Source organism: Hemiscyllium ocellatum, chromosome 21 (assembly GCF_020745735.1).
Source record: "Hemiscyllium ocellatum isolate sHemOce1 chromosome 21, sHemOce1.pat.X.cur, whole genome shotgun sequence".
In the NCBI taxonomy this organism is placed as follows: Eukaryota; Metazoa; Chordata; class Chondrichthyes; order Orectolobiformes; family Hemiscylliidae; genus Hemiscyllium; species Hemiscyllium ocellatum.
The window spans coordinates 60,246,541-60,273,978 of NC_083421.1; the positions used below are offsets into that span (position 1 = coordinate 60,246,541).

At 42.4% G+C, this 27,438-nt stretch overlaps 1 protein-coding gene across 2 annotated transcripts in view; it reads left to right on the plus strand.

The window, feature by feature from the left end:
* LOC132825922 (collagen alpha-1(XXVII) chain-like) overlaps positions 1-27,438 on the plus strand; it is a 593,955-nt gene that overhangs the window by 142,711 nt on the left and 423,806 nt on the right. For both annotated transcript variants that reach the window (XM_060841558.1, XM_060841557.1), the window contains exons 5-7: positions 7,844-7,897; positions 18,368-18,421; positions 21,698-21,751. In XM_060841558.1, coding sequence (XP_060697541.1) covers positions 7,844-7,897; positions 18,368-18,421; positions 21,698-21,751 — 162 coding nt within the window. The remainder of the gene's footprint in view (positions 1-7,843; positions 7,898-18,367; positions 18,422-21,697; positions 21,752-27,438) is intronic.

Here is a 27,438-nt window from a genome sequence, read left to right on the forward strand (position 1 = left end):
TTCCCTTTTGAGCTTTCTGCAGTCTGTGCGCTTGGATTTATTTATCTCGCGTTTCACGTATAGAATGTACAGAAATGTACAAAAAATACTAAGCTGTAAAAAAAAGGTAAATTAGTTACGTATGGGAAATGTAAAAATACTTCCTTCAGCTGCAAAGAGTTGTTTATGACTCAGACTGATTTTAATCTCAACCACATTCAGACAAGATGGGATTGTTCGTTTATGACAGTGGATAGAGAGGTGAATGAAATTTGCGTGTAAGTTTGTATTGGAGCTTGGAAGAACTGGCAGAAGTGTGAGAATGAAGAGGAATATATGCTCTTGCAATGTCAATAGTATTTTGTAGCATTTACACAGATGAAAGACTTCCTCATCACTGCCAGAGTTGCAAGACAAAAAAATGCACTTCAAGGACCAGATAGTTAATTGCAGCTCTTGTTTCGAAATTGTTTTATCCATCAAAAGAATTCTTTCTTTCTCTTCATTCTGTGCATGTATATCAAATTCTCATGGCATCACTTTTGAAAGCTACTTAAGTCTTGTGAACTTCTTCATCCAACTTCTTTGTCAATGGTAACGTCAAGGCTGTTGATAGTGAGGTGAATGCAAGAAAATCGGGCAGAAATTCTGCCAAAGATCCTCAGACAGCGCCTTCCAAACCCATGACCACTTCTATTTGTAAGGATAAAGGCAGCAGATCATAGAATCTTAGAACCCCGACAGTGAGGAAACAGGCCCTTCGACCCAGCTAGTCCACACCTACCCTCTGAAGAGTAACCCATCCAGACCCATTTCCCTACCCTATTATCCTATATTTACCCCTGACTAATGCTCCTAACCTACACATCCCTGAACACTGTGGGAAATGTAGCATGGCCACTTCACCAAATCTGCATATCTTTGGATTGTGAGAGGAAACCAGAACATATGGAGGAAACCCATGCAGACGTGGGGAGAATGTGCAAACTCCACACAGACAGTCATCCGAGGCTGGAATCAAAGCCGGGTCTCTAGCGCTGTGAGGTAGTAGTGCTAACCACTGAGCCACTGTACCACCAAGAAGTTTAAAGGAGAGAGGCAAGAGGCAATTATACAATAATACCAATTCCATGCTATGCTGCATCCGCCAGCCCTGATAGTGCACCTACCAAGGGGCTGGTAGATAGACTTGAAATCAGGAGTGAGGGTTATATTATTAGAATACATGGGAACAAAACCTCCTGCAAGTTCCCCTCCAAGCCACTCACCATCATTACTTGGAAATATTTTGCCGTTCCTTCAGTGTCACTGGGTCAAACATTGTGGGTCAACCCACAGCAGCTGGACTGCAGCAGTTCAAGAAGGCAGCTCACCCCCACCTTCTCAAAGGGCAACCAGGGACGGGCCCAGCCAGCGATACCCATGTCTGAGAGAATAAAATACCTTCAACTCCAGTGCTCCTGTTCTCCTGCACTGAGGTCTACCTGCACAACGCTCAGTTATGTAGCACCACAATTGCAGTAGCAACAATGGTATATGCAGCCTGTTTGTTTTCCCTAAAGATAGCTGCCCCTTTAAAGATAATAACATTGCTACAATGGAAGTTCTTGCAAACAGAGTAGCATGGCACACAGAGAGATCCAAGCTGCCTTATGTGGTATGGGCACATTAATGATGTTGGTCAAGAAAGGTCACCTCCAAATTGATTTTCACCCCAGAATGTTCCTTATTGTAATCACATTGCTCTCTTTTATTTTCCTCTTTGTTCGTAAATTGCTGTATTGTAAATGCATGCATAGAAATTAAGATCAAGAATAAATGAGACAGGAGTAGTCCATTCAGCCTTTCAACTTGCTCTGCCATTTAATTAGATCATGAACGATCCAATTGTCACCTCAAATCCACATTCCTGCCTTCCCCTTGCTGAATAGGGATCTAACTTAGCAGGGATCTACCCATCTCTACCATAAAAAGTATTGACAAATTCAGCTTCCACCATCTCCTTATGATGAGTTCCAAAGACTCATGACGTTTTGAGAGAAAACAATTCTCTCCATCCTCGTTTTAATGAGCAACACCTTATTTTTAAACCACAACTCCTGGCTCAAGATTCTCCCATAAGATGAAACACTGTCTCCATCTCCACCCAGGGAGGATCTTACATGTTTTAATCAAGTCATCTCTTACTCTTCTCAATTCCAGCCGATGCATGCTGAGCCTGTCCAAGCCTTCCTCAAAAGACAAACCCCATATTTCAGGTATTAATCTGGTAAAGCTTCTCTGAACTGCTTCTAATGCACTTACCTTCTTACGGTGACCAGTACTGTATGCAGTACTTCAGATGTGGTCTCACTAGCGCCCTATTATAACTCAAGAACAATTTACCTACGTTTGTATTTAGGCTAATTTGGGATATTGTGAGCAGTTCTAGGCCTTGCATCTAAGGAAGGATGTGCTCACATTGGAGGGGGTCCAGAGGAGGTTTTCAACAATGATCCTGGGGGATGAATGGCTTGTCATATGAGGAGTGGTTGAGGTCTTTGGGTCTGTACTCTCTGGAGTTTAGAAGGAATGGGTTGGGGTGGGGGGAGATCTGATTGAAACTTACAGAATACCTAGAGACCTGGAGAGAATGAATGTAGAGAAGATATTTCCATTAGTAAGAGAGACTAAGACCCGAGGGCAAGGCTTCAGAGGGAAGGGACAATCCTTTAGAACTGAGATGAGTAGGAATCTTTCAAGCCAGAAGGTGGTGAATCTGTGGAACTCATTGCTGCAGAAAGCTGTGAAGGCCAGATCATTGAGTGTTCTTGATTAATAAGGGGACCAGAGTTACAGGAGAATAGGGTTGAGAACACATCAGCCATGATTGAATGGTGGAGTAGACCTAATGGGCTGAATGGCCTCTGTCTGCTCCTATATCTCATTGTCTTATGGTATCCAATTCTCCTCATAACAAACAATGGCATTGTGTTAGCTTTCCTGAGTGAAGTATTTGTTTACCGTTATAAAAGGAATTGGAGGAATAAGTGGGACTGATTGTGTCTGACCGTGCTGAGGACACAGAGCTCTCCAAAATTAACTTATCAAGTAAACGTTCAGAAAAATATTGCTTACGCTCCTTAAACCTACAAAATTGTTAAACAGAGGCACACTGGCCACATTGCACATCAATGCAGTCAAATTGAAATTAGAAAACTTACTCATTTCAAATCTTGGCCCATGTTTCAATCTGGGGTAAATTGTTCTGAAGCAGGTACAGTTTTTTGAATGTTTGAAACTTTAAGCTCTCTTATAAATCCCAGATAATAAGCTCGGCATGTGAGTTTTGAGGTATCAAGGATAATGAGTCTTTCGTTATTCACTATCGATATACATTAGACTGCAACCTCAGGATTCTGTGCATGCACATTTGCACACACAAAGACAGAAATATCTGCCTGTAATTCTGTGCAAGATGCATTGCTTGCGTCCCATACACATTGCAAACAATAAGAAATCACTGAATTGACGAGAACTTTGATTTTTTTATGGCAGCAGCTTGGGTATAAAATCCCGTGAGACTGTTATATGTCGTTAAATGAGCATTTTTAGTTTTACAGTAAGTTCATAATTCTCTTCCTGAAAACGAGTATGTATAGATTCTAGTCAAATTTCCTCATCCCAGGTGATCCTGTCAAGGTTGATCCCTGATGCTGAATGTGCCTGACAGCAGTTTATAACATTTGAGTGGCATTAACAGGTCACACAGTATGACATTAAGTGAGGCCCTCCCTGTGGTGGTTGTGACAAGGTCATCCAGCTGGACCTCGAGAATAGAAGTTCCCGATTGGGGCTGTTTTCCTGGTCCACTTGGAGCCCTCGCTGTCAGATAAAAAGATTGAGTGTCAGGTTTACCCTGGTACCTGATTCTGAATGATGTAGTGCTGTAATCGAAGACAGTTCATGTGTAAGAGTCCAAAACTAGGAGACATATTTTTAAGGAGAGAGGAGAAAAATTTACAAAGGACATGAGGGGCAACTTTTTCACGCAGAGAATGATTCATGTATACAATGAGGAAGTGCAGAGGAAGTGGTGGATGCAGGTGCAGTTAGAACATTTGAAAGACACTTGGATAATTGCATGGATAGGCTTGTCGGAATATGGGCCAAATGTGTGCAAGTGGACCTGGTCTAGTTTGGGAAGAGGATTGGCGTGGATGTACTGGACTGAAGAGTCTGTGTCTGTGCTGTAAGACTCTACAACTCCAAAAAAAGGATGACTTGGTGATGTGATACTGACCTGTGTAGAGTTATTTCAGTGCTAAGTGCTTGAGCGTAGTGACAACTGCTAGGCTGGTGTATCCCTGAGACCAGGGACAATTGAATGAGTGTGTTTCATAGTATCATAGAATCCCTCCAGTGCAGATGTTAGGCTGAATGGCCTCTGACTCTGCGCAAACCCTCAAAAGAGCATCCCACACTGTCCTTGCATTCCCGTTGGCTAATTCACCTAATTCACATTCCTGGACACTGTGGAACAATTTAGCATGGCCAATCCACCCTAACCTGCATATCTTCGGACTGTGGGAGGAAGCCAGAGCACCCAGACGCAGGGAGAATGTGCAATCTCCAAATGAACAGTCACCCAAGGATGGAATCGAACCTGCATCCCTGGTGCTGTGAGGCAGCAATGCTAACCACTGATACAATGTGACACCCTCCTCTTTCCCCACCCCTCTCCAACAACCCAATTCTCATTTGATTGCCACAGGCAATCTCACACTGTAAATTAATAGCTGTATTTTGATTCTGAATACAGTGTAGATGGCGGCCATTGGGCCAGCAATGGCTAAAATGGCTTTGAACCTGTTAGAGTATCATCCTGGGCCTCTCAATAAAAAAAATCCAGTGAAAAGTGGATGCAACCTCATCCTTTTCCTGAACAGAAGAAGTAATTTGCTGGAATGGCACTGACGTTTAAAGTCATTTCAGTGTTGTTATAATGTATTACTTCAGAGCCAGGTATTACACATCCCCTGAAGTGAGATGAACCTCAAGTTTGACTTAAAGGTTGGTTAAACTTGACCACAGAAAAACCAAATGACTGTCATCTCCAGCTGCAATATGCAAGGATGGAGTTCATCAACTTAATCAATTGAACTTGAGGTACTGTTTGGAGATGGAGAGGTTAGGTTCTGCAATACTTTCAACTCTGTCTATGTTTCCAAGGTCAAGTCAAGTCACCGTAGACTTTCCAATCACTGGGCTATGCTTGCTTTAGAGAGACACAACTGGTAGTGATTTAACCTGAGGAACACCATACATTAGGCAAGGAGAGTCTTTCAGGGTAACCTCAGCTAGTGTGAGGACTGAACCCATGCTGATGGTATTACACTGCTTTGCAAACCAACCGTCCTGCCAACTTAGCTAACCCAATTCCCACTTCCAACGTAGAGCAGCATGGAAAAAAACATATCTGTGCTCAAGTTGATTGAATGAGCAGAGTGGGTTATGACACATTCGCTGAAAACTGTTGAACGTATACAATCACTCCAGTAAAAACACTCTCCAGCACATTAAATATTGTCTTAATATTGAACCACACTAAAAAAAACTTGAGTAGTAACTAATGAAATAAAAGCTTATTAAACAACTTTTAGGTTTGAATTGTTTTATCTGGTGTTAACACTTGTAAACATTATATGTCTATATATCTTTGTTGTCTTATGTAGACATAATGGACCAAATGGCCTCCTTCTGCAATGTAAATTTAAATTATATTGCCACATACATTCAAATGTGGTTAAACAAAAAAAAAAGAAAATGTTGCCACCTTATACGTGCACAGGTATCAATCAAATAATTAATCAAGGTACAATATTTTAAAGTCATAGAGTCATACAGTATGGAAATAGACCCCTCAATCCAACCAGTCCATGCCGACCATAATCCTAAACGAAATTAGTCCCAACTACCTGCACTTGGCCCATATCCCTCCAAACCTTTCCTATTCATGGACTTATCCAAATGTCCTTTAAACTTTGTAACTGCACTCACATTCACCACTTCTGCTGGACGTTCATTCCACATGGGAACCACCCTCTTTATAAAGACATTGTCTCTCATGTCTTTTTAAAATCATTCCCCTCTCACCTTAAAAATATGCCCCCAGTCTTGAAATCCCCCACCCTGAGGAAAAAGCACCTGCCATTCTATACCTCTATCAATACCCCATATTGACCTTATAAATCTCTATAAGGTCACCTTGTAACTTCCCACAGTCCAGCAAAAAAAAGTCTCAGCCTATCTAGCCTCTCGTTATAACTCAAACCCTCCATTCCTGGCAACATCCTGATAAATCTTTTCTGAACCCTCTCAGCTTGGTGCTATTCTTCCTATGACAGGGCAACCAGAAGTGGACACAGGGTGTAGGTGTAGAGGAGATTACTGAAATAACTCCTCCAAAGACCGCCATCCCATCACCAATTACCTTTTATTTACAAATGCAGTGCCTTTGACAATAGCACTGCCTCTCACTGAGTCAGGCATTCAGGGACCCAGCATCCGTGACATTCATCTTGGATGTCAGCCAGGGCTCCCCCATTGGACCAAGTTAACAGCCCCAATTGGGGAACCCATACACAGTGGCTCAGTGGTTAACACTGCTGCCTCACACAGCGCCAGTGACCCGGGTTCGATTCCAGCCTAGGGCGACTGTCTGCACGGAGTTTGCACGTTCTCCCCATGGGTTTCCTCCAGGTGCTAAATTACCCACAGTGTTCAGAGATGTGTAGGCTAGGTAGATTGCTCATGGGAAGTGCGCAGTCACAGGGTTAAGGTAGGGGGATGGATCTGGGTGGGATGGTCTTCAGAGGGTTAATGTGGACTTGTTGAGTTGAATGGCCTGTTTCCACATTAGGGATCCTGTATTTAATGATGTCCAGATGGCTAACCTTGTTACAATTGCTGTAGCTACTTGCTGAGTTTTGAATGCAGTTTTGGTCTCCTTGCCTCAGGAGTCCTTGTAAGGGGTCCTTTTATGGTGCAGAGGTGGAGTCACTGCCCCTGGACCAGGAGGCCCAAGTTTAAGTCCCACCTGCTCCAGAGGTATGTAATAACATTTCTGAACAGGTTGGTTAGAGGTGGAAAAAAAAGGAATAGTCTTGGCCTGGAGGGAGTGCAGTGAAGGTTCACTACATTGGCCCATGGGAGGAGGCGATTATCTCATAAGAAATTCAATGGACCAGACCAACATTTCCAGGCAGTTTGAAAAATTAAATGTGATCTAATTGAGCCATAAAAAGTTCTTAAAGTGTTTAACAGAGTAAGTGTAGAGAAAATGTTTCCCTCTGCTTGAGGAACACAAGGAACAAGGGGGCTGCCTCTTAAGTACAGAGATGAAAAGCTGCTTTTTCTAAAGAGTCTTAAGAATTCTTAACTGCAGAAAGTTGTCGCTGCTCAGTCAGAGAGTCTGTTCAAGATAGAGATTGGGCAGTTTTTGGGCAGTTTGAGAATATGGGGATAGTGTGGGAAGGTGACGTTAAGGTAAAAGATCGGTCACAGTCTTATTGAGTGGTGGAACTTGTTTGAGGGGCTGAATGGCCTACTCCTATTCCCATTTCTGCTTCTCTAGTGCAGTTTTGAGTAAGAGCTCTACATTGATGAATATAACGAACAATTAGAATTATGAGTGAAACAAAGAACCGTGGATGCTGGAGGCCTGAAACAAAAACAGAAATTGGCTCTAGAAGCTCAGCAAGTCTGGCAGCAACTTGTTCTGATTAGAATTATGAGGTGTATTTAATCTGATGCAAAGTGAGCTGTCCATGTGAGATTGACAGTAATCTGATTTTCTTTGGGTCTTTGTGTTTTTGTTTACTAGGGACGCCAAGGACCACATGGAAACCCAGGTCGCCCTGGTCCCCCTGGCGTGAAGGTTGGTACTTTCATCAAAATGATTACCCTTGTTTGTATAGAACTTAAGCATTGCTTAAAAAAAAGGCACTTTTTGACAAAGCTTTACATCTTATACTCATCAGGACGGTCCGGCAAAATACCAAAGTCAAAGAGAACACATTTTATATTGAATGGTAAGAATACTACTTGCATGGGGAGTCTCTATTCCCAACCTATCTGATAGAGTATAAAATGTTTGGTATTTTTGCAAATGTCCTGATGAGTGTGGGGAAAAGTTTTTTAAATAAAGTGTGCTCCTTCTGTGTGATGTGATGTTTGGCTTCACTGTTGCTCTTTGCAATCATTGTATCTGTGTTAAAACACTTATTATAAATATTTTAACTTCTTCCTGTTTGCCTGAACTGTATCTTGTCATCTTCCAAACAATGCCAAATGTTTGCAATAACATTGTGAACAATGAGTCCGTCCAGAAGTCCCGCTGGCATTTTGTTGGGAAAAGAAACCCACTCGGTTCCAGGTTGACCTTATAAGGGCTGGGAATTCCCTTACTAAGTCTAATGAAACCAAGAGAGTGGAACCTGAGGTGGCAACCCCTCTACAGTGAAGAGGATCCTGCTTCCCACTGTCTGGAAGGACCTGGCGTATCAGTTGCATTTGTTACATCAAGAGACCTGACATGGCAGTGGCCTTCAGAAGATGCAGACAGATTGACATTTGACTGGGGGGGCGGAGATCTGAATCCCAAACACAAGTCCGTAACTCTACTCCATGGTAAAGTATATTGGAGCAAACTTGCATGGGGGGGTCAAAGGTGACTGAATGAGTCTCGGTGGGAATGATTTCCTCCTCCCCTTCACGATCACTTAGAACCCGTCTCGCGCAGTTAAATTCTAATGATCTACAAGTTCTAGTGGCATCAGTTCTGGAGAATAGCAGTTGGCATCATCCAGAAATAGCAGCAGTGAATGAGCACTTCTCTGCCAGGCACAGCTTGGGTGCAAGGTTCATCGCCAGTGTGAAGCTGAAAAGTGCAGACCCCACTGTTCATCTCCAAATTGTGGGATTGGTACAGTGTAGAACGTATCGTGAACCAGACCTCCCCTCTCTCCTCCTCCGTATGTTTCCCTTTTACAATAACTGCAAGGATCGAACTAAATTTCAATCGATTCTGACTTTACCCAACACTTTTAAAAAGGCTTAAGGAAAATCATAATTACGGAAGATCCCTTGTCACCCATTTCACTCCACAGTATTATTGCATAGTTTTCAAACTGACATGAGGAAAAGTTGCCCCACTCAATGCAGAATTCTCCATTCCAGAGAGCTGTAAATGCTCAGACATGTAGGATTTCCCAAGGTAGAGGTTGATAGGTCAGCTATGAGGATGATGCTGTATGAAATGGCAGGCTTGAAGGGCCAATGCCTGATCCAGCATCTGTTTCTTTCAGTTTATAGAGCCCTACAGTGTAGAAGCAGGCCATTCGGCCCATCAGGTCCACACCAACCCACTGAAGAACATCCCACCCAGACACAAAATCCTATCCTATCCCTATAACCTGCATTCCCCATGGTTAACTCACCTAGCCTGCATCTCTGGACACTATGGGCAACTTCCCATAGCCAGTCCACCATAATCTGCATATCTGACTGTGGGAGGAACCTGGAGCAGCTGGAGGAAACCCACTCAGATACCGGGAGAATATGCAAACTCCATGCAGGCAGTTGCCCGATGCTGGAATAAACCCAGGTCTCTGGCACTGTGAGGCAGCAGCGCTAAACTCACTATTCTCAGAGACACTCCAAGTAACCACAAATTCAAAGCCTGCGCATCATGTAGAGGTCTCTCAGGAAACCCAAAACATAGAAAGATCTGCTTGTGATAGGAGCGTAAATAATCTTTTGTGAAGAGGAAAGATTAATTCATCAGTGAGATTATATTCAGAATGATCCATTTCCCTACAGGGAGGTAAGAACCAGTGGAAGTTGATAAATAGTGTGTTGCTAGTTGTGTTTGGTTACAAGCCCAGCATTGGCTGTAAACTTGGGAATCAATCACCTGCTCTTCCCAGTCCAAGAATTGGTATTTGGCAGACAAGACAGGAAAAACAGCTTCGAACAAATACAAAGGGGAAGCATAAAAATGACCACTTTTATTCCCAATTTTATTTCCACACTGGTGGAAGCTTAAACTTGACTTAAATTTATAGTGGATGTCGCATGTAGTTTGTTGGCTGGGGTTTGCTGTGGATTTCACAATTTCATTGTTCAGACAAGCCGCGGCTCTTGGCGGATCCTGGGGAATGTTGCTGAACAAAGAAACCTTGGAGTGCAGGTTCATAGTTCCTTGAAAGTGGAGTTGCAGATAGACAGGGTGGTGAAGAAGGCGTTTGGCACACTGACCTTTATTGGTCAATGCATGAGTGCAGGAGCTAGGAGGTCATGTTGCAGCTGTACAGAGCATTGGTTAGACCACTATTGGAATAGAGCATACAATTCTGGTTTCCCTGCGAAAGGAAGGATGTTGTGAAACTTGAGAGAATTCAGAAAAGATTTATAAGGGTTTTGCCGGGGTTGCAGGTTTGGAGCTATCGGGAGAGGCCGAATAGGCTGGGGCTTTTTTCCCTGGAACATCAGAGGCTGAGAGGTGACTTTATAGAAGTCTATAAAATCATGAGGGCATGGATAGGGTGCAGAGACAAAGTCCTATCCTTGGGGTGGGGGAGTCCAAAACTAGAGGTGAGAGGGGAAAGATATAAAAGGGACCTAAGAGGAAACTTTTTCAATAGAGGGTGTTGTGTGTATGGAATGAACTGCCAGAGTAAGTGGTGGAGACTGTACAATTACAACATTTAATAGGCATTTGGATGGGTATATGAATAGGAAGGTTTAGAGGGATATGGGCCAAATGCTGGCAAATGGGACTAGATTAATTTAAGATATCTGGATGGCGTGAGCGAGTTGGACTGAAGGTCTGTTTACACATTCTCCTTGTGTCTGCGAGGGTTTCCGTGGGTAGTCCAATATGCTCCCATAGTCCAAAGATGTGCAGGTTAGGCGGATTGGCCATGGGAAGTGCAGGGTTACAGGGATAGAGTTGGGGAATGGGTCTGGGTGAGATGTTCTTCAGAAGGTTGATGTGGACTTGATGGGCTGAATGGACTACTTCCACCCTGTAGGGATTCTATGGAAAGCTTTCAATCGGATAGCCATGTGTCTGTGTGATACCTACTCACAGAGCAATGGGGAAAGAATTAGTGTGGGTATTTGAGGTGGGGGTTGATTGACTCTTCCTGTCCTTAAGAATCTCAGGCGATTGGGTCAGGGTTGAGGTAGTACACAGATTGGTGGCCATGATCTTAATGAATGGCGGAGGAGACTGGAGGAGTCAAGTGCCCAAATTCATATATTCACTCATTTCGCTTGACAGTTTGCCAATGAGGAAGGAAGATAGATCCTTTTGGGAAGAAAAAGGGACATTATTGCTGTTAATAGTTGTCCCCAACATCCATCCGGGTATTAAAAGGGATGCTATCAGCTGCAGAAACCCATCCAGATTGAGATTCTTTTCCAGTCCTCTTTAAAGACAACCAAATGTTCTGCAACAATGTAAACATTGACACTAAAGGCAGAAGCTGCTGTTTCTTGCTTACTGTTTGTACAGGCTACTGTTGAGGTTTTTCTATGATTGTCAACATTTTGTACCAGAAACCTCAAGCATTATTACTCAAGTGTTCATCATTACAAACAAAACCACACAGCAGTTTCTCAGTACGGGAGATAATTTATGAGGATTGAAATGTAGTCATTATCTCATTAAACCTTACTATGTGACAAATTGGATGACAGATAAATATTTGGATTGTCATCCTGAAGTATTCCTTTCTGCATTAAGGTGACTGATTTCCTTTCAATGTTGTGGAGATAAATCAAGTTAATGTTTCAGGTCCAGTGACCCTTCCTTCGAACAATTCACAGATGCTGCCAGATCTGCTGAGCTTTTCCATCAATTTCTGGTTTTGTTTCTGATTTACAACACCCACAGTTCTTTCAGTTTTTATTTGATATGGTTCTTAGAGCTAAACTGTTCTGAACTGAATAATCAGCCATGATCATATGGAATGCCAGAACAGACACAAAAGGCCAAGTGGCCTCCAGCTGCTCCCATTTTCTTTGTTTCAATGTTTCTCCATGGTGCCCTGATCAATATTTAGACCTCAATCGAGACCACCGAAACAGACCATCTGTTTGAGATGGTGTTTACTGTATGTAAGGGTTTACCGCTCAAAATTTGACCACAATGGTAACATCACTACAACAGCGACTACCATGTCAAAGATACTTCATTGACTACAAAGCACACTGAGGTTGTGAGTAAATTGTATTATTTCTCTTCACTGTTTATAAAGTATATATTATATATAAAGAGAATTAAAGTTTGGAAAGGAATACATGTCTTGGTTTCAGGAAACTATTGGATGTGTGTGTGTGTGTGTGTGTGTGTTTACAGCAGAGAACTGTTCACAATGTGTTATCGTTTGTTAGTAAAGTCACAGTGTAGTCAGCAATTAGCTTCAGTCATTTTGTTGTCTCAAATCTGAGTGCATCACAGCGAGATTGGGGAATGGATCTTGACAAGAGCTAGTATGCAAGCAACAAACTGAATGGCCACCTACTGCGTTCAGTTCGTCTTCTGATAAATGTCACAGTTTAATGAGTTCCAACAATCTTTATTACAGCACCGTAAGCATTTGGATGTTTAGGTTGCCGGGCCCCATTCATTTTTGTTCTGGGTTAAGTTAGCTTGAGGTAAAGTAGTCCAGATTGTGGGTTTGACCAGATTGGAGATTTCTATCCAAACAGTAATTTTTCCTCACTTTGTTCCAGTTTGACAGTAAACTGTAAGAGAGAAAGAAAGCCTCCTAGAACTTAAATCACTTTGTAGGTTTGTCACAGTCTTGATTGAAAGTTCAAACAGTGCCAAGAAATTGCTTTGGTGAATAATGAGCCAAGTTCTTGTCTGGAAGGAATCATTTTCACTGATTTTCATCTGTGCTGTTAAATGAATTATGTTATGCAGAGTGTTTCATGATTCTGATTTTTGAAGACTTCCTTCCACTCTTGTGTGCATCATTTCCCTCACAATGAGTTCAAAGTGGGATGCAACAATTGGTTTACAAATTCAAATCTTTTTCAGCGTCTGTTATATGTGCTCAGGAAATTGATTGCAACACTAAATTCTGTTAGCTTCCAAGTGTAGTTCAAACTATTTGAACTGTGTCCAAATTTGCAAACCATAGAGGAAGTTGCTGGTAATATTACATCACTGACTGCTTGTATGGTGAGAATTCCTAGATAAAACTGAGATAAAATTGAATGCTTTGTTAAATGGATCAAAAGATCATTAGGTTTGTAAGAAATAGGTGCATTTTCACTTGGGCTGATACTTCTGGTAGAATTAAAATCTGCGGGATGTCACGGTGAAATCACAATCTGACAGAGCAGCAGTTATACAACTGGCTAGAAAGGTGACTCGAAATGAGGTGACCCACAACTAAAAACCAGATAAACATCATGGCTGGGGAACAGGGCAGGTGCTAAAGGTAGTGCTGCTGGCTTGTGAGATGGACTGCATCTTATCCCAAGTCACTGACCCTGTGGTGAGTTTGGGAGGGCAGTGATTGAAATAATGCATAGCCACTGAAGACCAGTTGGTGGAAGCTGACTGGGATTTTCCAGGTTCCAGTCAGATAGCAGTTTAAATACCTGGCAGCAGACCAAACCACCAGCCCTGTAGGCAAGCTTAGAGAGCACCTCCATGACTGCTCAGGTGTAGTAGCTGCTGTTGGTCACTGACACATGCGCATGCGCATACATACACGCACGCACATGTACAAGCATGCACACACACGTGCCATGAAGCATACTCAAAATGACATTGTGCATCCTGTCCAATTGTGGATATCATATACACTGGTACCAGCAAAGGGAGTCTACCAGGACTGAATAACAAAGAATCCATGTTTTCACAGCACCCCCAATTAAAACAAGATCTTCATGTTTCTCTTTAAATGTTGACAGTCCCTAATCAGATTGAAACACTGCTAACATTGCATTTTCTTTCATTCACTCGTGGGATTATGGGTGTCAACTGGCTGGACCCAGCATTTATTGCCCATGCCTAGTTGCCCCTTGAAAAGTAGGGGGTGAGCTGCCTTCTTGAACTGCTGAAGTCCACTTGCTGTAAGTTGACCCACAATGCCCATTGGGAGGCAAATCTAGGATTTTGACCCAGCGACACCAAAAGAGCAGCAGTATATTTCCAAGTCATTATTGCTGACAGTTCACCTGCAGCACTTCCACACTTTTAGAAGTGAATGAGGAGTTGAGGGGATAGTGGGTTCAGATATTCAAAGCTTTCTAAAGCTGAAAATTTCAGTGAAATTCTGTTTGTCCACACTTTTAACATAATGGGGCTGTTTCACAGTGTCGTAGAGAGATACAATACCAAACAGATCCATTCATCCAACCAGTCCATGACGTAATCTCAGACAAAATCGCCATAGAAATTCTGAGTTTCCTGACTCTGATGCCCGTAGAACTTTCTCCCCCAAGTCCTAAGCCAGCCAGTATTTCACAATGCACGTTGTATTGTAAATAGTTACATTACACAACTTGAGGTTTTGTTGCATAAAATGATGCTGATTGATGTTAGATACAGTCTGGGGTTTTGCTGAGCTGGTTAGTTTGCAATTTTCCACTGTTTTCTTAACGAGTGGGAGAACTACAACTTAGGAAGTTGGAGCAGAAAACCAAAGTCACAGCTTTTATAAGTTAATTTTGTGAATCCAGTGTCAAAGAATATCTGCAGATTGTACCTTCTGTTTCGCTCAAGAAAAATGGAGAATAGACATGATGTGGAGGTGCTGGTGTTGAACAGGGGTGGACCACGTCGGAAGTCACATGACACCAGGTTATAGTCTTGACAGGTTTATTTAAAATCACAAGCTGCTCCTTCGTCAGGTGAAGTGGAGAGAAGCGCACCAAGGAATAGGAGCAGGAGTAAACTGTTCGGTCCTTCGAGCCTGTTCAGTTATTGAATATGTTTGTGGCTAAGCCTGGACAATAAGTAAGGATCTGTGGAAGTAAATAGAAACCTTTAGAATGTGTAACTTTCCATACACAGACCATGGGGCAAATGAGGAGGTGCTCGAAATTGCAAGAGCAAAAAAGATCTCTGAAAATTGACATGCAAAAGATAAATGGTCAGTATTTCAGTCATTTGATCAGAGCTGAAACGCTAAAGCGATCTCTTCCAGAAAGCAGTGAGGTGGCTGCAGGAAGAGGGGTTAGTCCAAGTTTTGGTGTCACAGAATGGTGGACAGATGTGCCATCAAAGATAAGTGAGGATGGCACAATACAGCCAAGCATGGTATAATGTGGCGACAGATCTCTGGGCAGGAGTTACTACATAGCAGTAGCAGTAACAATGTGTCATTGGCCCCATCGTCCTGCTCTAGTGGACTCTCACGCTTCCATTCAATTGTTCACCCGTTGATTTACAGCACTTGTGCTTTGCAGGGCTGAAGGTGAGTTTTCAGCATCATGTGGAAGTATTAGTTATTCATGAGTCCAATCAGCATGAGGTTTGTAATTAATTGTAGGAAGCATCTCAGCGCCAGAGACCCAGGTTCAATTCCTGCCTCAGATGACTCTCTGTGTGGAATTTGCACATTCTCCCTGTGACTGTGTGGGTTTCACATCTCTTTAGGCCCTGCAAGGCATAACTTCTGACAGTCAATGGGTCAGTGATTGAATGAAACAGTGTGAAAGAAAGGCCTTTGTTTACTGCCACAGATCCTTGCCCAGACTAGGCCACGAGTGCATTGAACACAGAACATAGAAGCATGGAACATTACAGTGTAGTACAGGCCCTTCAGCCCTCAGTGTTGATCTGTGAAACCAATCTGAACCTCATCTAATCTACACTGTTTCATTTTCATCCATATGTGTATCCAATTACCATTTAAATGCCCTTAAAGTTGGCGACTCTACTATTGTTGCTGGCAGGCGATACCATGCTTCTGCTACTCTCTGAGTAAAGAAACTACCTCTGACATCTGTCTTATATCTATCACCCCTCAATTTAAAGCTATGTTCTGTTGTGCTAGCCATCTCCATCTGAGGAAAAAGGCTCTCACTGTCCATCCTATCCAACCCTCTGATTACCTTATATGTCTCAATTAAGTCACCTCTTCTCTCTAACGAAAACAGCCTCAAGTCCCTCAGCCTTTCCTTGTTAGACCTTCCCTCCATACCAGGCAACATACTAGTAAATCTGCTCTGAACCCTTTCCAAAGCTTCCACATCCTTCCTATAATACAGTGACCAGAACTGTACGCAGTTCTCCAAATGTGGCTGCACCAGAGTTTTGTACAGCTGCAGCATGACCTCATGGCTTCGAAACTCAATCCATCTACTAATAAAAGCTAACACACTGTATTCCTTCTTAACAACCCTATCAACCTGGGTGGCAACTTTCAGGGATCTATGTACATGGACTCTGAGATCTCTCTGCTCATCTGCACTACCAAGAACTTTATCATTAACCCAGTAGACTTTATTCCTGTTGCTCCTTCCAAAGTGAATCACCTCACACTTTTCCGCATTAAACTCCATTTGCCACCTCTCAGCCAGTTCTGCAGCTTATCAATGTCCCTCTGGAAACCACAGCGTCCTTCAGCACCTTCCACAACTCTACCGATCTTAGTGTCATCCGTAAATTTACTAACTTATCCTTCTACGCCCACATCCAGGTTATTTATATAAATGACAAATAGCAGTGGCCACAAAACAGATCCGTGAGTTGCACCACTTGTAACTGAACTCCAGGATGAACAATTCGCATCAACCACCACCCTCTGTCGTCTTTTAGCTGGCCAATTTCTGATCCAAACCGATAAATAACCCTCAATCTCATGCCTCTGTATTTTGTGCAATAATCTACCGTGGGGAACCTTATCAAACACCTTACTGAAATCTATATACACCACATCAACTGCTCCATCCTCATCCACCAGTTTGCTCACCTTCTCACAGAACTCAAGAAGGTTTTTGAGGTACGACCTACCTTTCACAAAACCGTGTTGACTGTCTCTAATCAACTTATTCCTTTCTAGATGATTATAAATCCTATCTCTTATAATTTTTTCCAACACTTTACCCACAACCGAAGTTAGGCTCACTGGTCTATAATTACCAGGGTTATCTCTACTCCCCTCCTTGAATAAGGTGAACAACATTTGCTATCCTCCAGTCTTCTGGCACTGTTCCCATAGACAATAATGACACAAACATCAAAGCCAAGGGCTCTGCAGATTTCACCCAGAAGCTTTAAAATTGGAATATGTATGTTTCAATCACTTTACTGAGGTTTGTAACATCATGAGGGGCATAGATAAGGTAAATAACAAGGATCTTCTCCTGAGGATGGGGTAGATAAAAACTGGGGAGTGTGTTTTTAAGGTGAGAGGAAAAAGATTTAAAAGGGATCTGAGGGCGACCTTTTTTACAGAGACAGTAGTTCTTGGGTGGAATGAACTTCCAGAGAAAGTAATGGATGTGGTTATCGTTACAATGTTTAAAAGATATTTAGATAAAATTATGAATAGGAAAGCTTTGAAGGGATATGGGCCAGGAGCAAACAGGTGGGACTAGTTTAGTTTGGGATTACGGTGAGCATGGACTAATTGGGGTCTGTTTCTGTGCTGCATGATCTATGACACTGTAATCGTGGAACCACGACAGTGCAATAATATTGATATTAACGTGCATGTACATAAATTCACAGGTACATACTAACATTAATAGACATTGAAATAGTAGCAGTAATGTACAGCTCCACTGTAATATTGTTCCACATGTATGTAGTAATTTCAATGTACAGGTGCAATGTACATATGTGACAAATGTTACTATGTGCAAGTGTTTTAATATAACTATGTACCTGTGCATTAGTCTTGGTTATATGAATATACAGGTACAACATAATATTAATTCACATATACAAATTGATAATATTAAGGCAAGCATTTACATGCATTTTTATATAAGTATTAATACAGATGTATAAATATGAATAATATTGATTCTAATATACATGTCCTGTCTGTTGAAATAAATTCTAAATGAGCTGCCGAACTACAGTTTCTCATTCCTATGTGTAGATGACAGCACGTAGTAATCATGGCAACACTTTTCTTAGCAAGGATCTCTCTGAAGCTAAACTGAGTGAAATGTTTGATTCCCTCAGAGCTTTTACAGTGTTGAGGATTGAACGCATCGTGTAAAAACCTCTTCAAGTCACTGCTAGTGTATTAATTTAGTGAATTGCGAGCTGAGCTTAAGAAACAGCAAGAGGAATCTTTTGTGAATCTTCAGAATGGGAAAGCTAACCTGGCACCTGTTAACTGTTATCCTATTATCTTTACAGGGAAACAAAGGCGAACCAGGAATTTCTCCAGGGAAGGCACTCAATGGACAAAAGGTGAGAATGGAGAGAGAGAGAGATTACAATAGTTTGTATTTGTAGAGATATGTCGTAAGGTACTTGAGAGGAAATATTATTATTAACCTACTGTTCTCTTTTTAAAAATGATCAGTATTTAGACTGACTCCACTTCAGTATAAAGAAAACCTGACAATATCTATCATATTGAAGTGAAACGAAACAGTGGTTTTGTTGATTGCGAAACTGCTTCAGTAGGCTACACAGGTTATCAAGTTCCTGGGTTCAATCCTTGGACCATGCTGTTCATTGAATTAAATGTGGTTGATGACATTCAGTGGGGTGGGGAGGTGATGGCCTAGTGGTATCTTTCCTAGACTATTAATTCAGACACTCAGCAAATGTTCTGGGGACCCAGGTTCAAATCTCACCATGGTAGATGGTGAAATTTGAATTCACCAAAGAATCTGGAGTTAAGAGTCAGATGTTCAGTAAACTCATCTGGCTCACTAATGTCCTTTAGAGCAGGCCATCTTTACCTTGTCTGGTTGATGTGACTCTAGACCCACAGCAATATGGTTGACTCTTAACTGCCCTCTGGGCAATAAATGCTGGCCCAGTTAGCACTACCCACATCCCATGAGTGAATAAGGAATGTTCACAATGTCCCTCAAAATCTAACAAACTACCTGGGATTCTCCTCCTAATTCTGTCTTCTGACCTTATTGGAATGGAGAGGTGTTGGGTGATTGCAGAATGGGCTGCAATTTTACCAATTTCTTGACAACACTCACTGATTAGATAGGGAAAGCTTGACACAAGAGAGTACAGACTTGGTAGGGCAAAGGGCCTCTTCTGTACTGCTTGACTCTGTAGTCCACAACAATGTAAATAACCACCTTCACTAACTATTTCCATTATCCAGATGTGGACTAGGCCATTGTTCCCCTCCAGTCTCCTCCACTGTTAATAGATCATGGCGAACCTGCATTCTCACCTCACCCTCGAACCTTTCCTCTCCTCGCTTCTCCAAGATCTACCTACCTCTGCGTTACAATATTCAAAATCTCTGCTGTGAAGAAGAGCACTAACATCTCGACCCTTTGTGAGAAAATGTTTCTCCTTAATTCTGTCTTAAATGGGTGACCCCTTATTTTTAAAGAGTTACCTCAGGCTTTAGATTCTCCCACAAGAGGAAATGTCCTTTCCACATGTGTGGACGTGTCTAAAACCTTCTGTGCTCCAATAATGCAATCTAGCTATCAGCATTTAGCTATCAATCTCCAATGCTGCAGCAACTCCTTTTGGATCTGAATTCTAATAATAATCAGCATTTTCTGAGAGAGGAAAAAAGAACATTGAGGGAAAAGATTAACTGAAAAATCAAAATAAAAATGTTTGATGCTGTGCATAACCAGGAGCAGGAAAAGCAAGAAAAAGCTGAATTGATAGTCATCAGCACTGCTCATTGCTTTTAAATGAGGCATTTTATTTCAAACGAGGGGGGCATGGGAGTCCAGTGGTTCGCACTGCTGCCTCACAGCACCAGGGACTCGGTTCAATTCAGTCTGTGTGGCGTTTGCATGTTCTCCCAGTGTCAATATGGGTTTCCTCCCACTGTTCAAAGATGTGCAAATTCGGGTGGATTGGCCATGTTAAATTGTCCAGAGTGTCCAGGGATGTATAGGTTAGGTGGGCTAGCTGTAGGAAATGCAGGGTTACAGGGGAAGGGGCAGGTCTGGATGGGATGCTCTTTAGAGGGTCGGTGTGGACTTGATGGGCTGAGTGGCCTGCTCCCACACTGTAAGGATTCAATGGCGCTCCCCATTTATTGTCCACTTCTAGTTACCACAAGGTGGTGGTAGGTCCCCAGGAACTGACATTATCCTTGTAGAGTGGTTCATAATGAACCATTCAGGATTTCGGTCCACTAACTCTTCTGGAATAGTGTGTGTGAATTGGACATATCGGAGTTACTATGGCATTTGTCTTTCATGGTATTAGCGACCTCTGTTAACTATACTTGGGGAGATGTTGCAGTGTGAAGTGCAGGTAGTACATATACAAGAAATGAGATTAGGGGTAGGTCAACAAGATACTAGATAATCCACCACAGCTTCACCTTCCCACTCTATCCCTAATATCTCTGAATTAACTCACTCAGTGCACAAAACTCTGTGGTATTAAATCTACTCAATGACTGAGCAACCACATCTCTTCAAAGCAGAGAATCTTAAAGATTTTAACTGTTTCAGTGGAAATACTTCTTCTCATTCTAAAGACTGTATCTTATTATTATTCTGTACTTTTGATTATGGACTGGAGTAGGAACAGGACAGTTTTTCAAAACTAAGGAATGTGGAGAGGATTGCTGTGCTTATATAGCTTAAACTCTCCAACACTATTCCTGTAAATGTTTTCTGCACCTTCTCAAGTTTAACAATATCTTTCCAATAGCAGGAGTTGTTTGTTTTGCCGCTTGTGTGCCAAGCTCAAAGCGACCCTTTACTCTACAGTCAAACTGCCCCGCTCAAAACTGGTAAAACCTGACATCTGGCAAAATCCAGCATGCAGACAGTCCTCAGCTGGCTGGTTTTGGGGGAAGTGTACTTCTATTTGCACTCTTCTTATCTCTACATTTCTAGGTATTCAAGATATGAAATAAAAGGAACATTTTTTTGGCAACTATATATTTGCGGTGGCACGGTGGCTCAGTGGTTAGCACTGTTGTTTGACAGCTACAGGAACCTGGGTTCAATTCCAGCCTCGGGCGATTGTCTGTGTAGAGTTTGCACATTCTCCTTCTGCCTGCATGGGATTCTCCATTCTTCTGGGTGCTCCAGTTTCATCCTTCTGTCCAAAGGTGTGCAGGTTATGTGGATTGGCCTTGGGAAATGCAGGGTAATGAGAGTGACTCTGGCTGGGATGATCTTTGGAGAGTTGGTGTGGACTTGTTGGCCCACTGTTTTTGGAAATCTGTAGGGATTCTATGATATATTTCCCATCAGTACCATATGTGGCTCAATGTTAATCTTAAAAGTGAATGGGTTCGAGTGAGCTAAAATCTTGCCCAGTATGATCGTTGACAGAAGCTAGAAGAGAAAATATCCAGTTTTGATTTAACAGACATACATATTTAAGATTTTTTGATGAATGCTGTTCTGATATTGATGTTTGCATTGCTGCTAAGAACTGCAGCCAGCATAGATTGCAACATTACCTCACTTTATCTTGCATCATTCAATCAGTGGAAACAGTTTTAGTCTGAGTAATGAAAATATTTTTAACAAGCAAACTTGATTTTGTTGTTTCCAGGGTGATGTGGGTCGACCTGGTGCTGTTGGACTCCCAGGGCCTCCAGGTAGAAAGGTAGGTGACAGAGATTGAAAGTCATCCTCAAAACTGTTAATTCCTGTTCTCATTTTATTCTGAATTATCAGGAGTAAGAACGAATTAAACTGAATTTGAGGTAGGTTTGATTGAAAATCATTGCGAGGAAGCTTAATTAGTGCAGTTTTGGTTGCCACACTATTAGAAGGATGTAGAAACTTTGGAGAGAGTGCAGAGAAGGTTCACCAGGATGTTGACTGCTCTCGAGGGTATTGACAATGAAGAAAGGTTAAAAAGACTGGGATTGTTTTCACTGGAAAGATGGAGACTGAGAAGAGATCTGATTGAGATCTACACAATTATGAAAGGCATTGATAGGGTGGATAGTCAGAGGCTTTTTTCCCAGGGTTGAAGTTTCAATGACAAGAGGGCAAAGATTCAAGGTGAGGGGCGGGGGGGGATGTTTAAGGGAGATGTGGGAGGGGCTTTTTCATGCAGAGTGGTAACTAAATTTGAAAAAAACACACATTCTGGCTGCCAGAGGATCTGGTGGAGGCCGGTTCAATTGCAACATTTAAGAGGCATTTGGATGGGTATATGAATAGGAAGTGTTTATAGGGATATGGGCCGGGTGCTGGCAGGTGGGACTAGATTGGGTTGGGATATCTGGTCGGTGTGGAAAGGTTGGACCGAAGGGTCTGTTTCCTGCTGTACATCTCTATGACTCTATATCCCTCTATTCTGTCCCTGTTCATGTAACCGTCCAGATGCCTCTTAAATGTCGCCAACATGTCTGCTTCCACCACCTCTCCTGGCAGTGCGTTCCAGGCTCCTACCACTCTCTATATGAAAAACCTCCCTCACACATCTCCCTTAAACATTCCTCCTCTCTGCCCCCTTATAATTGAAACTTCAACCCTGGGAAAAAAGTCTCTGACTATCCACATGTTCCACATTAAAGTGACTTCAGCTTTACAAGTCTTGCTCAGATGAATAGGGCTTGTTAGATGATCTTAACAGCCTTTCCTCTCCCCCCCACCTCCCCAAACATTGTTTCTTTGTCACCTGCTCTGTGACCAAGAAATGCTGACTTGAACAGCGGTATTATAGAGTCATAGAGATGTACAGCATGGAAACAGACCCTTCGGTCCAAACCATCCATGCCAACCAGATATCCCAACCCAATCTAGTCCCACTTATGCCCTCTAGGTCTGGACTCCATGACCCCAGGGAAAAGACTTTGTCTATTTATTCTACCCATGCCCCTCATAATTTTGTAAACCTCTAGAAGGTCACCCCTTAGCCTCCGACACTCCAGGGAAAACAGCCCCAGCCTGTTCAGCCTCTCGCTGTAGCTCAAATCCTTCAACCCTGGCAATATCCTTGTAAATCTTTTCTGGACCATTTCAAGTTTCACAACATCTTTCCAATAGGAAGGCGACCAGAATTGCATGCAATATTCCAACAGCGGCCTAATCAATATCCTGTACAGCCGCAACATGAACTCCCAACTCCTGTACTCAATACTCTGACCAATAAAGGAAAGCATACCAAACGCCTTCTTCACTATCCTGTCTACCTGCGACTCCACTTTCAAGGAGCTATGAACCTGCACTCCAAAGTCTTTTTGTTCAGCAACACTCCCTAGGACCTTACTATTAAGTGTATAAGTCCTGCTCTGATTTGGTTTCCCAAAATGCAGCACCTCACATTTATCTGAATTAAACTCCATCTGCCACTTCTCAGCCCATTGGCCCATCTGGTCCAGATCCTGTTGTAATCTGAGGTAACCCTCTTTGCTGTCCACTACACCTCTAATTTTGGTGTCATCTGCAAACTTACTAACTGTACCTCTTATGCTCGCATCCAAATCATTTATGTAAATGACAAAAAGTAGAGGGCTCAGCACCAATCCTGGTCACAGGCCTCCAGTCTAAAAAACAACCCTCCACCACCACCCTCTGTCTTCTACCTTTGAGCCAGTTCTGTATCCAAATGGCTAGTTCTCCCTGCATTCCATGAGATCAATGCACCCCAAAAATTCATAGCCCCTTGTGTTTTTGTCTGTGTGATTGATGTTCTTAAAAAAAATACATGTGGGGTGGACATCAACGATTTTAGGGTGTGACCAGAACAGTTTTCATTTAGTTTTATGTGTCCAAGTTCCAACCATCTTCAGCTGCTTCATCAATGACCTTCCCTCCATTGAAAGATCAGAAGTGGGGATGTTCACTGATGATTGCACAATGTTCAGTACCATTCGCGACTCCTCAGATACTGAAGCAGTCAGTGTCCAAATGCAACCACATCTGGACAACAGACCACATCCAGGTTTGGGCTGACAGATGGCAAGTAACATTCACGCCACACAAATGCCAGGCAATGACCATCACCAACAAGCAACAATCTAATCACCATCCCTTGTCCCTCAATGGTGTTACCTTCACTGAATCCCCCACTGTCAACATCATTGTCTAGAAAGTCAACTGAACTCACCACATAAACTCAGTGGTTACAAGAGCAGCTCAGAGGCTAGGGATACTGTGGTGAGTAACTCACCTCCTGACTCCCCAAAGCCTATCCACCATCTACAAGGCACAAGTCAAGAATGTGTTGGAATACTCCCCAGTTGTCTGGATGGGTGCAGCACCAACAACACTTGACACCATCCAGGATGAAGCTTGATTGGTATGACATCCACAAACATCCACTCCCTCCACCACTGATACTCAGTTGCAGCAGTGTGTAATGTCTACAATATGCGCTGCAGAAATTGACCAAAAATCCTCAAACAGCACCTTCCAAACCCCTGACTTCTTTCATCTAGAAAGACAAGGGTAGCAGATATGCGGGAACTCCTCAACTACAGATAATTAGAGGAGTGAGAAATGCTGTCAATGAAACATTTTGGATTCTTAAGGAGGCTTGACAGGTAAATGCTGAGAGGATGTTTCCCCCTCATGGGAGAGTCTTGGACCAGACGGCATAGTCTCAGAATAAAAGGGCACCAACGTCAGGCTGAGACGAGCAGGAATTTCTTCTCTCAGAGGAATGAGAGTCTTTGGAACTCCTTGCTACAGAGAGCTGTGTGGGGGCAGAGTCCTTGTATATATCTAAGGCTGAGATAGATAGCTTCTTGACCAGTTGGGGAATCGAGGGATAGGACAGGAAAGTGAACATAAGGAATGTCAGTTCAGCCACCATCCTATTGAATGGTACAGCAGGCTCGAGCGGCTGAATGGCGTACTCCTGTTTCTGTTTCCCATGGTCTTATCATGATCTTCATGCCTTGGTACCCTTTGTTTTCCTATTTCAGGGCTACATCTTGGTATGATGGACCAAAGGCTTCCTTTCATGAATGGCTTTTGCAAATAACTATATAAGCAAAACCTGACATGCTGACACTATCCAGTGATGATCTACAGGCCCCCATTGACTGTAGATCTTTTAAGATCCAATTGCTCCCCAGATGAGCATTGACCTGTGTAAACAGGGAGAGCTCTTGATCTCCATGTTGGAATTGAAAGAAAGCTTGTGAATGGGATGGAATCCCAGCAGAGCTGGGCTCTCTCCAAGCTCCTTGGCCTAGTTCCTGCCTTGGCTTCGGCTTTAATCCTTCCCCTTCCTTCACAGATCCAGAAATTCAGAGTTTGGCATTTTAATCACAACCTGTCCCTTTGTTTTTTTCACTGATCCTATTCATCTTTTGTGAACATTTTCGCTATATTTGTCACTTCTCAGTTTTTTAGCTCAGTTCCCATTCCCAAAAGCTTACATTAGAATATTGGAGACCATTCAACCCATTAGGTCTGTTCCATCATCATGGCTGATCTAATTTTGGCCTCAACTCCCCTTTCGTGCCTGCTCTCCATAACCCTTCAATCTGTAGCTTGTTAAAGCTCTCTCTGTCTCCTCCTTAAATTTACTCCATGTTCCAGCATCCACTGCACTCTTGGATAGTGAGTTCCACAGATTCATGATTATTTGAGAGAAATAATTTCTCCTAATCTCTGTTTTAAATCTGCCACACCTTACCCTAAAACCAGACCTCTCATTCTAGATTGCCCTACAAGAGGAATTATTGCCTTTACGTCTACCTTGACAACCCTGTTGAGCATCTTATATACCTCATTCTTCTATACTCCAGAGAATACAGACATAAACTGCTTAATCTCTCTTCATAAGACAAACCCATCCTCTCAATGTGATAATCCTCCTCTGAACTGCCTCCAATGCAACTACATCTCTCCTCAAGTAAGGGCGCCAAACCTGTACCCATTACTCCAGGTGAAGCCTCACCAATGCCCTGTACAGATGCAGCAACACTTTCCTACATTTATACTCTACTTTGTAATAATTCCCAAATTTTCATTTGCCCTCCTTAATTACCTGCTGTACCTGCATACTAGTTTCTGGACAACATCCTGTTACTATTTCCTTTATCGCCCCAGTAATCTTCAGCTTTCAAAGATGCATATTTTGAGTCAGGTCATGTTTGGTGTTCTGTGTTTTTAATGCATTGTTTCTGACCATCTCACTGCATTCTTTGATTCTTGCCTTATGCACTCACAATAGAACAATTCTCTATACTTTAACTCTCTGAAGAAAAGAAAGACTTGACTTTCTGCAAAGCTTTTCCCAGACACCCCCAAAGTGCTTTCCAGTCGCTGCTCTCTGAAGTGCAGTTGCTGTTGTAATCTGGGAATCACTGCACTCATTTTCCAGATGTTCTTGTTTATTGTGTGGTATTTTTGCTCGTTCTTTGACTGTGATATTCAGCAAGTGCACCTCAAAGGAAGAAAGAATATGTTTCATTTGGCACACAATGCAATGCAATGCAATGCAGCAAAGCAGATAAACCCATGGGTCTTTAATAGAGGTATGTTTTTACATTGTCTCCTGAAATTATATTTGTGAAAGAAAACCATGGCAGTTAAACCTCATCATTGCTGTACAAATTAGCAAAATGACTGGTGAAGTAATGGCTGCAATGTTTCTAGTCCTGATATTACAACAGTGGAAGCAAATCTATCTGTGGTGACCTAAGGAGGGCACGCCCTTTTCTGTATCAGTGGTGTTGAGGTGGAGATAGTTGAGAGCATCAAGTTCCTGGGAGTGACAATCACCAGCAGTCTGTCCTGGTCCTCCCATGTTGACACTATGGTCAAGAAAGCACAGCAAAGCTTCCACTTCTTCAGGAAACTAAAAAAACTTTGGCATATCCATAAAGATTCTTATAGATGAACCATAGAAAGCATCCTGTCTGGATATACCACAGTATGGTATGGCAACTGCTTTGCCCAAGACCGAAAGAAATTAGAGTTGTGAACACAGTCCAGTCCATCACACAAACCAGCTTACCATCCATTGACTATATCTATACTTCCCACTACCTAGGGAAAGCAGTCCACATCATCAAAGACTCCTCCTTCCTGATTATACTATCTTCCACCCTCTTTTATTGGACAGAAAGTATAAAAGTTGAAAAATATACAAACAGATTCAAGAACAGCTTTTTCCCTGCTTCTTCCTCCTCAGTGTTAAACAAAAACATCAATTGCTGGAAGACCTCAGCAGGTCTGAAGGGAAATCAGATTTAATGTTTCAGATCCAGTGACCCTTCCTCAGAACTGGGGATCTCAGAACTCTTCAATGTTACTGTTAATCTCTCTCTGCACCTTCTCGGCCGCTGTAACACTATATCCTGCACTCTATACCCCTGGTGC